The sequence below is a fragment of the Hippopotamus amphibius genome, chromosome 12, assembly GCF_030028045.1.
Source record: "Hippopotamus amphibius kiboko isolate mHipAmp2 chromosome 12, mHipAmp2.hap2, whole genome shotgun sequence".
NCBI lineage: Eukaryota > Metazoa > Chordata > Mammalia > Artiodactyla > Hippopotamidae > Hippopotamus > Hippopotamus amphibius.
In genome coordinates, this window is record NC_080197.1 from 96,961,548 (window position 1) to 96,978,475 (window position 16,928).

The 16,928-nt window shown below is 34.5% G+C and overlaps 1 protein-coding gene across 12 annotated transcripts in view; it reads left to right on the top strand.

Moving 5' to 3' along the window:
- Positions 1-16,709, top strand: part of KIF21A (kinesin family member 21A) — a 140,191-nt gene extending 123,482 nt beyond the window's left edge. For 4 of the 12 annotated variants that reach the window (XM_057701393.1, XM_057701399.1, XM_057701394.1 and 1 more), the window contains 7 exons: positions 1,764-1,900; positions 3,471-3,651; positions 5,153-5,317; positions 7,335-7,452; positions 8,865-9,035; positions 10,325-10,524; positions 15,247-16,707. In XM_057701393.1, the coding sequence (XP_057557376.1) occupies positions 1,764-1,900; positions 3,471-3,651; positions 5,153-5,317; positions 7,335-7,452; positions 8,865-9,035; positions 10,325-10,524; positions 15,247-15,340 (1,066 nt within the window). In that variant the 3' untranslated portion in view covers positions 15,341-16,707. Of the gene's footprint in view, positions 1-1,763; positions 1,901-3,470; positions 3,652-5,152; positions 5,318-7,334; positions 7,453-8,864; positions 9,036-10,324; positions 10,525-15,246 lie in introns of all 12 variants that reach the window. The other 8 variants (XM_057701404.1, XM_057701405.1, XM_057701398.1 and 5 more) reach the window with 4 other exon arrangements.
- The last annotated feature ends 219 nt before the right edge of the window (positions 16,710-16,928 follow it).

The following is a 16,928-nucleotide window of genomic DNA, read 5'->3' on the forward strand; positions in this document are numbered from 1 at the left end:
TTTCTTTAGCTTTTAAATTCTAATTAAGCCCCTTTCCTACTTGGAGCATTCTGTTCTATCTTCAACTTAAATTTTACTTTTAAATTTTATCCAATGAATATTTTAGTGCTAAGTACATACTTAAAATAAGTGGATTTTTTGGGTAATTTTTCTAGGCAATACAGTTCTTTAATATATCAGTTTAATAAACATGCTATATCTGTCTGGAGTTCTGGGAAATGACTGATTAGATATTGAAGACCTTTTTCCAGACTGAGAGGAACATTGACTCTTTAGGGGTGACTCTTCGGCCACTGATGGAACTACCTTACTACAACAGTTTCATACTTACCCTCCATGTCCATAAGAATATTATTTGAAAAGCTTTTTTGAATGGACCTAATTGGAGTCAACATATATTGTGAATACGACATCCTGCTAATTTGCTGCCTATTAATTTCTACAAAGAACTTCCCCCGTGAGATGTTATCTCTTACTGATGAGCATTCGTGTTTGTAATTATTTGTTTAATATTTTCCTCTATGAGACTCAATAAGAAGTTTTACCCATTTGTAATTTCTGAAATCCACTTTTTCTTCTCCTTTCTGGAAAATTGGGTCCACATCTTTTATCCCCTTTATTGATTCTCTTAGTATACCAACAATGATTTTGCCTCCACAATGGTATATACTTTCAAACCCCTGTGATATAATTTAAAAACAGAAATATTTGAACTCATTGAATGTCTTCATTGTTAGTTCTAACGTATCTTGGACTTACACTTCTTAATTATTTCTGTCTCTTGCATCTTCAAGGTTGTTCTCACTCATCAAGAAGATGGGAACAGACAGCTTTGTTTTATCCCTGAATCTGTCCTAATATTATGCCATCTGTCTTATATAATGGACATATTTCCGTATAATTTTTCTTCCTGCTCTGAGCGAAGATACATCCAACTTATATATTTATCATGTCTTAATTCACTCTCATCATAGGTCTTCCCAACAATTATTTCAATTCAGATCCTGTCTTAAACTCCTTTAGGATAGGGACAGTGTTTTTATCAACTTTGTATTTTCATAGTTCATAGTCCAGTGGCAAAAAGCAGAAATTCCAGAAATATTAAACTTAAGAGAAAGCTCCCTAAAGAGCATCACTATTCTTTTAAAATCTTACTCTTTTAAAAAAAAATCTTCTTTGAGATTGTTAGTTTTAAATTTTTCTTTTTTTTAGTTTTATATTTTTTTGTTATTTTCGAGCCATTCTCCCTTTAGAATTTCTGTCTATGCAATCATTCCTGTATTTCTTCAAATTTGTTTGAAATGTGCTCCCTTAGTATTTTAGGTGGTATGTATTATACTTTCTTTAGAATGTCTTTTTTGACATAGAGTCTCATTCCAGTCTGATAGTCATATCTTCCTGTTATCCATCATTTATACTTTCTGATTTTTCATAATTCACTGTATTTGAACAGCTCTCAATATTACTTCATTAAATTTTGAAGAGATGAAATTGTTAATAAGAAAATCCAAATGTATCATTGACTTTGCTCTTTGCAGAATGCAGCTGCTAGCTGATGCCTATTTAGTTGATGTACTCTATCACTGCTATTACAATTTCACACTTTGTCTCTGTCCTTTTGCTTAAAAAGGAGACAAGGGAGCAATCTGGATTTTATTACAGTACTACTTGTTTAGAAAGACTTCTTAAAGACAGAGAAAAAAATAAAAAGTAGTTTCATGATATAGCTACTGAAGTAAATCTTATTTTTTCCCCCACCTCAGGGGCATAATCAACCCATTTCCAACTTCAAAAGGAATCAGAGCTTCTCCACTTCAGTGTATTCACATGGCTGAAGGGCATACAAAAGCCGTGCTCTGTGTGGATTCTACTGATGACCTTCTTTTCACCGGATCAAAAGGTGCTAGTAGTTGTGTCCTGTGGGTACTTAACAGATTTTTTTTTAATGATTACATTTCAGCAGATTTTGAAAAATGTCAAACTGCTTAAGACTCATAAGAATCTGAGAGATAATCTCATTCAACTCCTGAATTATATAAAATACAAAATCATTGCATAGCTGGGAAAAAAAATAAAACTTATGTTGATGTTATGTGAATAGAATGGTGAGGGAATACATCTCCCTTTGGTAATTGAGCACCTAGTGCATGAAAAGCCCTGAGCTTAGTAATGCAGGTTGTAAAAAATCTACAAAAGGCCATTACAATGTACAGTGTGGTAAAGAGAATAAGACGGGTGGCAACCATGATTTCTTGAGCACTTACTCTATGTCAGAGACTATACAAATTTTATCTCATTTAATTCTCACATCAACCCTAATGACATACACGTTGCATCCTCATTTTACAGATAAAGAAACTGAAGATTCAAGAAATTAAATAATTTTCACAGATGAACTTAGCTGCTAAGTGGAAGAGCCAGGATTAGAAGCCTAGGTCTACTCATCTCCAAACCTGCACTCTTAACCCCTTTGGTGCAATTGCAGGCAACTAGAAATTAACTGTAAACAATTTGAAGAGTTATAAAGAGTTTCAGGGTTTCAGAAAAGGGAGAGATTATGCAAAACCTTGAAAAATAAGGAAGGCTTTGATGAGGAGGCATTTAGGATGAACCTTACAGGATTGTTTGGAATTGACACATAAGGACTGGCAACTGAGATTAGAGAACAACATAAGCAGAGACATGGAGGTAGAAGTGGGTTTGGAAACTAAATCCAGTTGGGTTGAAAAGTAGAATGTATATAGGAGAAGTGGTAGACAATGAGGTTAGGAAGATGAGAAGGAAGCATGTATAGGAATTTGGGAAGCTAGTTAAAGCTTTTTTAGCATTTAGGGATGTTACAAGATGAGGGAGGAGTCTAGCTAGAACTTGTGAAGTGTGAATGATGGCAAGCAATTCCCCAATTAAAAAAATTTGCTCTGTAAAAGTATAATTTTCTAATGATTCAAATTAAATGTATTACTCCAGGATAATTAGATATTTAGCATGTGAGAAAAAAAATAGAACAGTTTTATGATTATGCTTTTGGGTCAAAAATGAAATCAATCGATCAGTGACCCCTGGAAAAGAAAGGTGTGTGTGTTTCTGCATGTGGAATGTTGTGAGTAGGTAAGAGAGTGATCAAAGCAGAATGTTCTGAAGAGGCTGATTTGGGATGGCCATTTTAAAATTCAGGGACAATTTGAAACAAGAGTCTTTTAATATGTCTATTTCAAAATTTTGTATAATTATTTTTTAATACCACATAATGCATACACCAGATATCCTGGCTTTCATGTAATCCTTTATACCTACTTTGCCCTTGAATGTGCTGCAGAGTGTTAAGGATAGAGTTAGGATGCCTGTTGCAAGTTAATTAAATAATTACTGTTTCTTATCTCATTTTTTTCTCATAGAAGAGAAATTGTTATTGTTAAGAGAATCTAATTTAGTTCATATTGACAGTATTTCCACTTTGTATTTGTTTTTAGATCGTACTTGTAAAGTATGGAATCTGGTGACTGGGCAGGAGATAATGTCACTGGGAGGTCATCCCAACAATGTAGTATCTGTAAAATACTGTAATTATACAAGTTTGGTCTTCACTGTGTCAACATCTTATATTAAGGTGTGGGATATCAGAGATTCAGCCAAGTGTATTCGAACGCTAACGTAAGTAACTTAAAGAAAATAGCAAGGAGGAAATAGTCCTTGTTTATAAAATGTAAGAAAAGATAGGCCTGTGTATGCATTTTTGTTGATTTATACCTGTCTGCTTGCAAAGAATATTTAAGTGTTTACAATAAGAATGCAGATAAAATAAGGTGAGAAAAAAAACTATTGAGAAAGTAAAATACAATAGCTCAGTATTAAACAGGAAAGAAGTCATATTTGATCTGTGACTAAATACATATTTCATATTTCCTCCCTCCTAAATAACTAAGGAATTAAATTTTCATAGTGTTCATTACTTGATGTAGTTAAATTATTTATATTACTTGCTGCAAATGAATACCATTCCTTGGAAAATGGCTGAAATCACCATTATAGACTGTTAGGAAGTACTTGCAAAATTTAATTAGCATGTATTGAATAATTGAGGAGTTTTTTTTAAGACTTAACACTGCTTTGGTGTTAGCCTAAATTTCATAACTATAGGCTGTGTTGGACAGTTGGAGGATAAATTTGTTTTCTGCATCTGTTATCATATATGTCTTTAAAATATAGAGCAAATAAAGGTTCTTTTTGCCGTGAGATTGATGAACTGTTTTACATAGTGAAAATTAAGATGAGCTTTGTTGGCTTAAACAAAAGAAGGGACCATAGGAATGGTTACTTTTTACTAATTTGTAGAGTGAGGATTATTAACATTTCAGTGCTATTTTGTATTTTGAGAACTACTAATTATTTACTGTACTGAATACAGGTCTCTTGAGGGAAATTTTGTAGGAAAAAACCACCATATCTTATGTTAGAAATTTACCAATCCAGTTGACTCAATAAAACCAAATTTGAAAACATTGACTATAACTTGGTATTTTAGAAGTTAGCTAATAAAATGTTTCAAAATTTAAAAATCTACTTGCCATTTAGAATTTAGCTGAGGAAATAGAAATAATGTTTAATCATGTTTAAGTCTTTCGCACATAGCAGGTAATCCATATATGATTAGGTTAAAGTAAACAAAGACTGAAGATGATTTAAAAAGTGCTCAGTGTCTTTAACTCAAAAGGGCAAATCTTATATATGAAAGGAATATTGGTAGGCTTGTTCCTCAGGGAGCTTCTGGAAGCTGCAGGAATGAATTACCTTTGTGGCACTGTATCATTTGTTGAGGTTTTTTTAATCTTTGTCATATAATCTGTTCTGAATCATATTTAAGTTATCTGCAACAGGGCCCAGAATTTCTAGTGTTACAATAACTTGCAAATTAAGAGTTTTAAGCCATGTCATCTTGTTGTCTTCATTCAATTATTCATTTATCTGTCAGAATGTTTATTTATAAGTGCAACTGTGTGCGTATGAGGTGCTGTGCTAGGTACACTGCATACAGTGACCAAAGAACACAGATCTTGTTGCTGTCTACAGTCAGTTTCCTAGGAATTTAAGGAATTCTAAGACTAAGTCTTGTCCAGAAATGTGACTTATTTTGCTTTGTTTTGTCTCTGTTAAGGTCTTCAGGTCAAGTTACTGTTGGAGATGCTTGTTCTGCAAGTACCAGCCGGACAGTTGCTATTCCTTCTGGGGAAAATCAAATCAATCAAATTGCACTAAACCCAACTGGCACCTTCCTCTATGCAGCTTCTGGAAATGCTGTCAGAATGTGGGATCTTAAAAGGTAGAATTTTAAAGAAAATGTTCTTCTAGGATGTGGCAAATGCAATTTTTGCACGTTAGTAACGTTAGTGCATGTGAAATCTAATTTGTATAACCCCAGAAGTTAATATAAAATCTTACTTTCCCGTTTGATTCAGCACCCCTAAATGTCTCATCTGTCCTCATTAGCAAACTCACGATTTTCATTTCTTTTAATCTCCATTGCTGGGAAAAAAAAGTATATGAAGGAAAATATCCTTTCTTAATATTTGTCTACAAGTTGTATTGTTTCCCAGGAAGAGAATAAGATTCTCATGCTAGTTGTATTAGTACCTTTGAAAGAATTATTTTCTGTAACATTACTTATGCATCTTATATCTCAAAATTTTCAGTCTACAAACCTTATAACTTTAAGCATAAATCTTCAGGATTTTTATAAATATAAAATTATATATATATACACATACATACATATATATATATATAATGAAGTATTAAGAACATGAAGTGAGTAAAAAAGAGAAAAGTGATAAACTGAAATGTGTAAAGCATTACATCTTTGATTTGATTTTTATTTGCCGTGAAGTATGAGCTTTTATCCTTCGAGTGTTTATTTTAGCTTCTTTTCTAGTTCTTAAAATTTTGGCAGCAAGGGAATATGTATTTATTAGTTAACACTATTTATTCAGCATCAATTATGGCAGTTACTATACCAACACTGTGGTGGGTACTGGGGATAAAGGCTGAGCAAGACAAATTTTGTGTTCACCTTCTTAGAGCTCATCTCATTCTAGGAAGGCCATTAAATAGGCAGTTACAGGATTCTGAGTAAAGTTTGTAATTCAGGTAATAATCCCATCCAGAAGGGCTTTGTCAGTAGTAAATCACAGGGGAATTTATTTTAGAAATTTGGCAGACAACTAGTTATAACTTGTAACATTGTAATGCATGACTAAGAAAGTATAGTAAACATAATTTATAGATAAATGAGAGAGAAAGAAGAAACACAGTCCTGAATACTTTTTTAGAAATAAAAAGTAGGAAATTGAAAACAGTGCTTATTTAAGAAAATTAGGAACAAGATGAGGATGGGTTTATTCTTGAAGATATTAAACTTGACTTACAGTCGGAATACCATGGAGGAAGGAAGACACTCAAAGTCATGACGTGAGGCAAGAAAGATATCAGCTTTTAAATATCTTTAGGCTTTCTTTTCTGCTGAGAAGTTAGATCCTTTGAAACTTGCTTGATTTCAGCAACATGAGTAAATACAGATTCATCTTAACAAAGTAACTAAGAAAAGAGTTACAAGAAATAGTAATACTCTAGAAGCCAAAAACGTCTCTGTATTCCAGCAGCTTGATTTGAGGTAGCTATGAAACAAAGGTCCATTGTTCCCCCCGACAGTGCACATCACACACTTTTCTACCAGTCAGACATATTCCCGGTCATTTTCATATCTTTGTAATAACTGATGAAATTGACTACCTATTTCCTGACATACATATATACACACATATGTGTGCATACGTGCATGTGTATATATGTGTATACACGTGTATATATGATAGGTGTATATATATATATGTGTATGTGTCCATTTGAAAATATATGTTTGTGTAATGAAATAATCTTACTTTCTTCATATTGTTATTTTTTAGGTATATCAGTGACATAGTTGTTTTAATCAAATTTCATATTGGCCCTAATAACATTAATCATATGTCTATAACATGTTGAGGCATGGGTTAGAGTTAAAATTAGCCTTTTGCAAGTTTTTGGACTTTTGATTTTTTTTTTTTCCTCCATTACTACCTGAATGACATTAGTTGCTTTGGAATAACTTATTTAGGACTCCTCACACTTCCATTAGAGAACTGATTAGCCATTTTTTACTCTTAATTTGAACAGAGTTACACAGAGGTGGAGTTAAATCACAAAGAACAGTTTAAGCAGACTATTGATTACTTTTGTTGAGGCTTAGACTCAGCATGCTAAGAAATATTTTCAAACAAAATTATTTTTCTTTCTTTTTAAAGGTTTCAGTCCACAGGAAAGTTAACGGGACACCTAGGCCCTGTCATGTGTCTTACTGTAGATCAGATTTCTAATGGACAAGATCTAATCATCACTGGCTCCAAGGATCATTACATCAAAGTGTGTATAATAAAGTTGTTCAATTATATTCTCCTATTAAATGATAGATTTGAAGTATTCAGATACACTTAGGACTCTTTTCTCTTAACCAGTTTTCCTTTTTCTCATTTCTAGCCTTTGCTTTTTCTTCCTAATCTTTTCCTCACTCACTTCCTGGTTTTGTTGTCTTATTATTTAAGTATGTATTCTCACTTTTCATAGAAGATAGGTCGAGAGGGATTCTGAAGGTTTTTTTGGCTCAGTCATCCAAGTAATACTTAAGTCTCATCATCACCATCTTTTATACTGAGCATATTATGGTCTTCATATTTTATGCAAGTAGCAGATAAGATGAGGAGATGCATAGTTTGATTCTGGAGTTGTTAAATTTGAGATGCCAATAGAGGACCTCCTCATGTAGTCCAGTAGGCCATTTGGAAGACAAGTCCAGGGATCAAGATAAGTTATGACTAGACATGTATGTTTCAGAGCTGTTCAAATAGAAGCAGATGTTCAAGGAGTTAGAGTAGTTGACATGGCCAAAGGAGAGAGGAATCCTATAAGATTCCTTGGGGAATCCTGTGAGAACCAACAGGAATAAAAAGAGGATACAGTAATAAAGAGAGATAGGAAGAGTATAAGTACTCTTTTTTAGAAACTTTAAGAGATGAGAAATGGGTTAGTGACTTGAAAATAGAGTGGTTCAGTCGAGAGGATTTTGTATTTAGTAGACTTGAGCATGTTTATATGCTTGGGAAATGTGTTCAGTGGAGAAGGAAGGTGTGAAGAATGAAATGGTAGCAATTAGTGAATCAGATCAAAAAAGAATCAGATCAAAGATGTGAACCTTGGAATAAAGTAAGCACACTGTAGCATTTGAACAGAAGGGAAGGGTAAGAGAATGTCTAAGAATAAAAGGAAACTTTTGTAACTGGGGGGATGGTCCAAAAAATTTATTTTTGGTCATACTAGCCTTTTTAGGAAATCCCAAGTTCGATAGTTAAGAGACATGAGGGCAACTGAGGGGAGTGAAAGGTTTTGAATAGCAGCTTTTGGAGAATTTGAGATGACCACTCAGATTGCAGAGCCACCTAATAGTGTTTAAATAACAATCATTTATATGAATTTCAACTGGATTGATATGAAGCATTTTTATTATTTAACATATCATTTGTACACTCATACATGAGAAAATTGGTTGCCTTTCTTAAGAGCTTACAAGCATGTAAGCACGTGACATGTAAGCAAAAGTAGTGTGAAAATAGGGCTCAGATTCATCCTTAGTCATTCATAGCAAGTTATTTTAGTTAACTTAGTAAAATATAATAAGACAAATCATATGTGGTTAATATACATGTGTTTATGAATGAACACATATAGGTGCTTATTGGTACATTAAATAGGATGACGGCTTTCTTTCTGCTTTTATTTAGATGTTTGATGTAACTGAAGGGGCTCTTGGAACTGTGAGTCCTACCCACAATTTCGAGCCCCCTCATTATGATGGCATTGAAGCATTAACCATACACGGGGATAACCTATTTAGTGGGTCCAGAGATAATGGAATCAAGAAATGGGATTTAGCTCAAAAAGACCTTCTACAGGTAATGCAAAACCTTTTCATGGGATGGAATGGGTACTTCAAAGTCACCAGTATTCTATAGAAGAATGTGAAGAGCCTCTATATAGATTTTCATTGTTTAGGCATGGTATCAATCAGGGCTTCCTCTTAAAGAGTGATTTGTTATCACCCACCAGAGTTACTAATTATGAAAAGGGCAACGTTCAGCATTTAATGATACCTCCTAGATAAAAGAAGAATAGACTCTGATAAGAGTTGGAAGATCTGGGATTGCTTCATGCATGTGTTTACTAAATGAAATCAGTCTTGGAGCAGAGCAGTCGCAGGTTCTCATTTTGTTTTGTTTTTGTTTCATGTACACATATTCCAAAGAGTACCAAGTTTCACTAAGGTCTAAATGATTCCTCATCTCATTTTCATACCTCCAAAAGTGGTGGTTCTCTCATTTCCTATAGAACAATAGTTGGGTTGAAGTGTTTTGTCAATGCAATCAAATATTGGTGGCTTTTCCTAATCCCCAGAGGAAGAAATTAATAACAGATGAAATTGTACTCAATTTCAGGCTTTTCCTTATAAATGTATGGGTGTGTGTGTTGCAATTGCTCCCACTTACAACCAGATGAAAACAAAATGAACAAGTAGCATGAATGTTCATGAAAAAACCTAGCAACAGATGCATGTATTACACTCAAAAGCTTTTCTTTTATAGATATACATTCTTGGATGTGCTTTTTATATTATGTACATAAATATATTTATGTGTAAAAATATGGTCATATAATCTGAGCTTGTAATTATTGTTTACTCATTGTGAAATATATAGGTTAGCTCCAGCCTTCAACAAAAAGCTTTAGGCCTCTATATTCTCTTCGAAAATTTAAGGCAGTGATTTTTTTGGAGACAATCCTTATAGTCTGCACACCAGGTTGTAGTTTTCAAACTTGTGTGAGATACGTTTTGGAAAAAGACGAGATATTTACTCCTTTGAATAGAAAGTGATGTTTAAAAACTTCTGTGTACTTTCCAGGTGTTTTAGATTCTAAAGACTTTTTTTTTTTTTTTAACATTCTAGGCCTTTAATACCAATAACACTGATGATAATTAGTGAGGCACATTGAAGAGCAAATTACAGATTTATTTCTTTAAATCACCAGCAGTGACTTCATAGAAAATGATTTTTATGGTTTCCAGGCCAATTCAGTGTTCCGGATTTTGAATTTTGTCAGTAAAAACTTTTGTAACTTATTTTGGTATGAAAATGTCAGTCTAGAGGGCTCCCCTTAAGCTGCCGATTTTTCCTTCTTCTCTCAGCAAGTCCCAAATGCACATAAGGATTGGGTCTGTACCCTGGGAGTGGTGCCAGGCCACCCAGTGCTGCTCAGTGGCTGCAGAGGGGGCATTTTGAAACTCTGGAACATAGATACCTGTGTGCCAGTCGGCGAGATGAGAGGTCATGAGAGTCCTATCAACGCCATATGTGTTAATTCCACCCACATTTTTACTGCAGCTGAGTAAGTTTTTCCTTTGTGATCTTTGTCTGTATTGGTTACCTGTGTTCAGATTTAGTAAATACTGTAAGTTGTAAATATCTGGAAATGTAGAACGTATGAATCCTTCTTTTATTACAGTTATTCTCATGTTTGTGTATGATGTCTTATTGGTATTTTCTGAGGTACACTGTGGGCCCCCAGGTTACATGATAACAGTGTTATCTCAGCTCGCTGCTTAGACTAGCAAGTCTGCTGCCAGGTCTTCCCCTGGTGATTTTAACTTTAAAAAAATCATTCATAAGACACTAATTTCTAAAAATTTTTTACCAGATAGGCAACAAACGTGTCATTCTTCACATTTAGACCAAATCATGAAAAAAAACTCTTTGGGCATCTTCCATCTCCTTTAACGTTTACATACATGGTAATAATATCCACTTCCTCCCTCTTAGGGTGACGGAATTGATTAATTTCTTTTCTCATTTACTCATTCATGATGAATCTCCTATGTACCGGGCACTGTTCCAGACCCTTGGGAACAGAGAAGTGAACAAAACAGATACAAACCCTAGTTTTATTCTAAGGAGAAGAAAAGAAAATAAATTCGTAAAATACGTTACATGGTGAGAGGTGCTATGGAGAAAAATAAAGCAGGGAAGGGAGATGACAGCATCAACTGGAGGGCGGGGGTTACACGGTAGAATGGTCAGTGGCGGCCTTACCGAGAAAGTGACGTTTAAGAAGATGCTTGAAGGAGGTGTAGAGATGTGACCATAAAAATGACATAATATGTGTATAAGTACTTTGGAAAGGAAAGCATATGTACTATAATGTGAGGTGTTCATCTCAGTCAAATAAAATGTAATTTCTCCTGAATATCTATCTTGAAAATCTCCCTATGTCATTTGTGTACCACTTACATTACTTAATTTGAGGGACTTCTTGATTAGTCTGTCCTAAATGCATGATTACCCTGGTTTTATTTTGAAACTTCTAGTGTATTTCTCTGGTGTCTCTTTATTATTTGAGCTGTTTCCATTGAATCCTTCTTCTCATTTAGATTTACTTTCTCTCATCTCTAAAGTACCTCAAAGCCCATTTTTTGGTGTGTTTTTCTGAGGAACTTAACCTTTGGTGCTTCATTGATGCTATTTCCAAGATGCACTCCTTTCTTAAGAGTCACCACTTTTGTTTATTCCTTTGGAAACTTGTCTTGTCTTTCACAGTTCACAGGAAATAAATAATACCCCTCTGAGCTGTGGGACACTCAAGATAAGACTATAAAGGTATTATGCATCACTGAGGTCTGGTCAGTGAGGCATGATGTAATACTTTTCTTCCATGATACAGTTTTATTTTTGAAGAACTGAAATTTTCCTCAGTTTACCCATGGTGCATCCGATGCAGGTGTATTTACCATGGAACATAAAATCAGGAAAATAGCCAATAAAATCAGAAGGCCTTTTTTCAAATTAGTGCTATTTATTTGTTATCTAACAAACATTTGTTTAGGGCTTAGTATCTACCAGGAATTGTTCTAAGTGTCTTCAGCCATTAACTCATTTAGTCTTCATAAGAACTGTAGAAGGTGAGTATTATTATAATCCTTATTTTGTAGGTGGGAAAACTGAGGCACTTTATAATTCAGAGTCCTTGTATAAGTAATTCTATCATATCTGATTTCTGGATCCGTTGTCATTGATTGATTTTTCTTATGATTACAAGTCTTATTTTTTCTGCTCTTTGGTCAAGTAACATTTTATTGAATGTTGAACATTATAGTATTGTGTTTTGAATGCCTGGATTTTTTGTATTCCTTTAAAGAATGTTGGGCTTTGTTTGTCAGGCACTTAAGTTACTTGTGGTTCAGGCTCATATTTTTCAGACTTGTTTTTAAATCTTCTTAGATTTCTTCTGAATGTTTTGAATGTTTGATGCTGTTCTCTACTTTACTGGTCAGAACTTGAACATCTCACAGCCCTCTGTAAACTCTGGGATTTGTTCAACTTATACTCACTAGTAGTTTTTTTTTTGGTCTGGCCTTATAGTTTGATTCTACTCATGTGCAGCTTAGCCTTCAGTCAAAGACATTAGGGGACCGCTATTTAGACTGATGGATTTTTTCCCTGTAGCTCCAGTTCTTTTTGCATAGCTCTCTCCTCTTCTCTACTTAGTTCTAGAAATTCCCACTGTTTCATACGTCCCAGATTTTTATTACTCTCTCTTCAAGTCTGATTCTGTGATTTTCTGCTTGGTCTCCCCACCTCCTTGCTGTGGTCTGGAAAGTGCTTCCAGACTGAGAGCCAGGGCTGTTACAGAGCGCACCTTCTCTATTTCCCTTTTCTCAGGGATTATAGGTCTGAACGACCCATTGCCCAGTTTCTGAAAATAGTTGTTCCATATATTTTGTGAAGTTTTCACTTTGTTTCCAACAGGAGAGCTAACCTGGTACAGGTTACGGTCATGACTAGTACTGGACATTTGCTCATCTTGGACTTCATATGTCCACAACTGAGCTCCTGAACCTCCTAAGAAACCTGCTCATCCTAAAGCCTTCTCCATCTCAGCTGATGGCTTCTCTGTCTTCTCTGTTGCTTAGTCCAGAAACCTTCATTCCTTCTTTCTTTCACGCTCCATATCCAGTTCATCAGCAAACTCTGTTGGTGTTCTACCTTTAAATTATTTCTAGAATCTAACCACTTGTCCGTCCCCGTGTCTTTTGCTACCTCACTGACCCTAGTCACCATCAGCCCTTGGATTACTACAGAAGCCTCCTAAACAAGGTCCCTTGCCCATATGTAGTCTATTCTCAACACAGACACCAGAGTAATTTTTTAAAAATACAGGTTAGATCTTGTTCCTTCTCTGCTCAAAACCGTGCATTGGTCGTGCATTTTATCTAAAGTAGAGGCCATATTTTTATCTGACTGTCTGAGCATCTCTCACCTTACCTTCTAGCACCTTCTGGCGTGTTCCTTCTCTTACAACACGAATAATATCATTGCTGATCTTGAACATATCAGGCTCATTCCAGCCCTAGGACTTTTGCCCAAAGTACCTTCAGAGATCCTGATCTTCTTCTAATGTCTTTCTTTCTCAATAAGAATAACTTTGCCATTTTATTTAAAATTGTGATCTCTCCTATTACCTACCACTCCTGATCCTGACCCCCTTTGCCATACTCTTTAATTTTTTTGTGACATTTATTACTTTCTAATAAACTTTATAATTTAATTATTAAATTTTATTGTGTCTCCTTTTGCTAGAATGTATGATCTGCAGAGGTATAGGATTCTGATTTTATTTGTTTATTTTTAATTGATCCCAAGCACCTAGAATAATGCCAAGAACACTGCAAGTTCCAAATAAGCATTTGTTGGATGGATGGTGGAATGAATAAATGGGTGGATGAGTAAACATATCCCCTTGCTGTTTTCAATTACATGTGCTGTGTGGGATGGTGAGAGAATATTATTTTCCCTCAGTTTTATTGAGATATAATTGACATATGGCACTGTGTAAGTTTAAGGTATACAGCATAATGATTTGACTTACATATATAATGAAATGATTATCACAGTAAGCTTAGTTAACATCCATCATCTCAAGTAGATACAAAGAAAAAGAAAAAAATGTGATTTTTTTTTTTTTTTCCCCTTGTGTTAAGAACTCTTAGGGGTGAGAAGATTCTTGATTAAAAACTAGAAAGCCTGGATTCTAGGCTTAGCTCTGTCCTCCACTATGTTATACTGAACAAGTCACTAAACTTTCTTTATCCTGGAAATGGACTGTTTAATCTTTGAAATGCTTTTTAGCTATACAATTTTATGGAAACTCTTTCTTTTGGCTTTGGGTTTATTAGGAAGTTGGGGGAAAGCAATGCTCCCTTTTTAGAGCCACAAGAGACATGATAAGAACTGTGATTGTCTAATGACTAGTCCCCAGAACCCACATGCTAGGGGAATAAAAATACATTTTCTCAGAAATGCTTTGAATTGTCTGTATTCTGTGATAGGTAGAATGTTAGACTACTTCTTCATAGCCTCCTTCTTTTTCTGTGGGCATATGCTGATTTCACCTGAACATAATTCTTCCTGAGTATCGACAGATTCACGAGCTCCCTGGAATCCCTGCCCTGGCCCCTTCACTGTGATCTTACTCTGGGCTCTTAGGCCTGAAGACCTCTGACTATGTCATATCAGTATTAAGCGGTGGAGCCAGACTACCTGGTTTCAAATCTTGGCGCTATCACTTACCTTGTGATCTTGGGCAAATTTTTTTTTTTTTTTGGCTGCACCTCAAGACATGCAGAACTTCCCCAACCAGGGATCTAACCCACGCTCCCTGCAGTGGTAGGGCAGAGTCTTAACCAGTGGACCACCAGGGAAGCCCGAACTTGGGCAAATTAATTAACTTCTTTGGACCTCAATTTGTTCATCAGTAAATAGCGGAGAATAGCATTATCTATATCTTATGATAGGTAAAGAGAATTAAATGCTTTAAGGTATAGGAGGGGAATATAGTAACAATACCTGGCACATAGTAAGCTCTTGATAATATGAACTATTTTTAATTTCATTATTATGGGTACCTGTTCGATATACCAGTGGGACAATGTGAATGTTTAGTTACATCTGTTAAAGACCTTTTCAGAAAATGTTTCCACGATAAGTAAGTCTAAGAACTATTTCTTTATCTTTCCACCTCTTTTCACGTGTTCATTTTTAATTTATTATTTTGTAGTGATCGAACTGTGAGAATTTGGAAGACTCGAAATTTGCAAGATGGTCAGATCTCTGACACAGGAGATATGGGGGAAGATGTTGCCAGTAATTAAACATGAATGAAGATAGTCATAAACTGAATACTGTGATAATACTCTATGTTCTTTATGGAAAATGTTGTCCTGCATTTATTAGACAAAAACTTGTCAATGGGATTAACTGGAAAATGTATCTGCCTCCAACTGCTGAACATAAATGGTATTCTAATAAAATTGTGTAGTATCCTGTGTGCTTAATGTTAATATCTACCAGTGCATATATAACCTATAATTGATATACTGCTTGATTCGCACTTTTATTGTGGCTGGATTTTTGTGCGTAGCTATAAAAAACATCCTCAAATTATTTGAAATACAAGATGTCTGCTTTTGTGACAGTCAGAAAATACCCTTGGAATACAGTGCAATCCACTGTTCACTCATTCATATGGTCTGTTTGGATGATTTGCATATTTAAAACATTGGGAATGTTAGTCAAACATTGGTTTGTCTGGTATTTATATCAGTCTACAGAGGGTTCCCAAATTTAAAAGCTCTTTTAATGTAATGGAAAAAAGATATGAGAATATTATTGATGGTGATTTTTCATAAAATGGAATTGACTTTAATCTACTAACAAAGAATGTTAAATTGTGTTAGATGTTGATGTTTACTTATATTGACCAAAGTTTTGCAGCTGTGCTATATTCTGTGCTCAGGACTAAAATGCTGTTAAATTGTTTTATTAGTACTGTGCATACCTTCTGTGATGGGAAACATTTTTGATGTCCTAACAAATATATTTTGATCTATTTTCCTATGGAGTTGTTTCTATTATCACCTTTTAGTTTCATTTTTATTTAATAGTAGTATTTCTTTCCCTTTTTATCTAATTTTTTATATGCTGCTAAATATATTTTAAATATATTATGTTTGCAAACATTGGTAGCTATGATGAGAACTATATCATCTGCAGTGAGAAAAGCTATGTAAGTAGGTAGATTGTAAAGAGAGAATGTCTTATGTTGTAACTATGAATTTTTAAATGCTGTAGATTGGATTTTACACATGGATGTATAATTTATCTGCTCAGAATATTAATTTGTAAATTCTGCAAGTTTAATTTTTATGTGGGTGGTATGACACTTGAAAGTATTGTCTTGTCATTTTTTCCCCAAAAAATATTTGCTTGTAAATGAAAGCTTAGCTAGGGCTTAAATAAACATGTTGCTGTGAATTGTTTTTATTCTTTTGTTCTTTTCCTATTAGTATGAAAATGGCCATTGTTTGTAAAACTTTATTTTATCTGTGTGATATAAGGAAAGACTTTTTTTGTTATCCAGTGCTACGTGTACATTCCTTTTTTTTGCTCACTAGACATGAAATATTCTTGAAAATTATAAACCATAACCTAATCTGGAGGAACCAAGGAAACTCACTATTTAAAGGAATTAACTCAAACCATATAGTTTAGGGATTTGAACATGATGGTTAAACAAATAATATCCCCATAACAGTTAGGACAATAGATAATAGTGACCTTGGTTACTTAGAGAGGAAAGGGAAGGCATGGTGACTGGCAGGTGTCGCAGGAGATGAGTTGGGAGTGAGGAGGGGTATGGAAGTCCTAGAAATGTTTTATTTCATGACCTGAGTCCTGAGT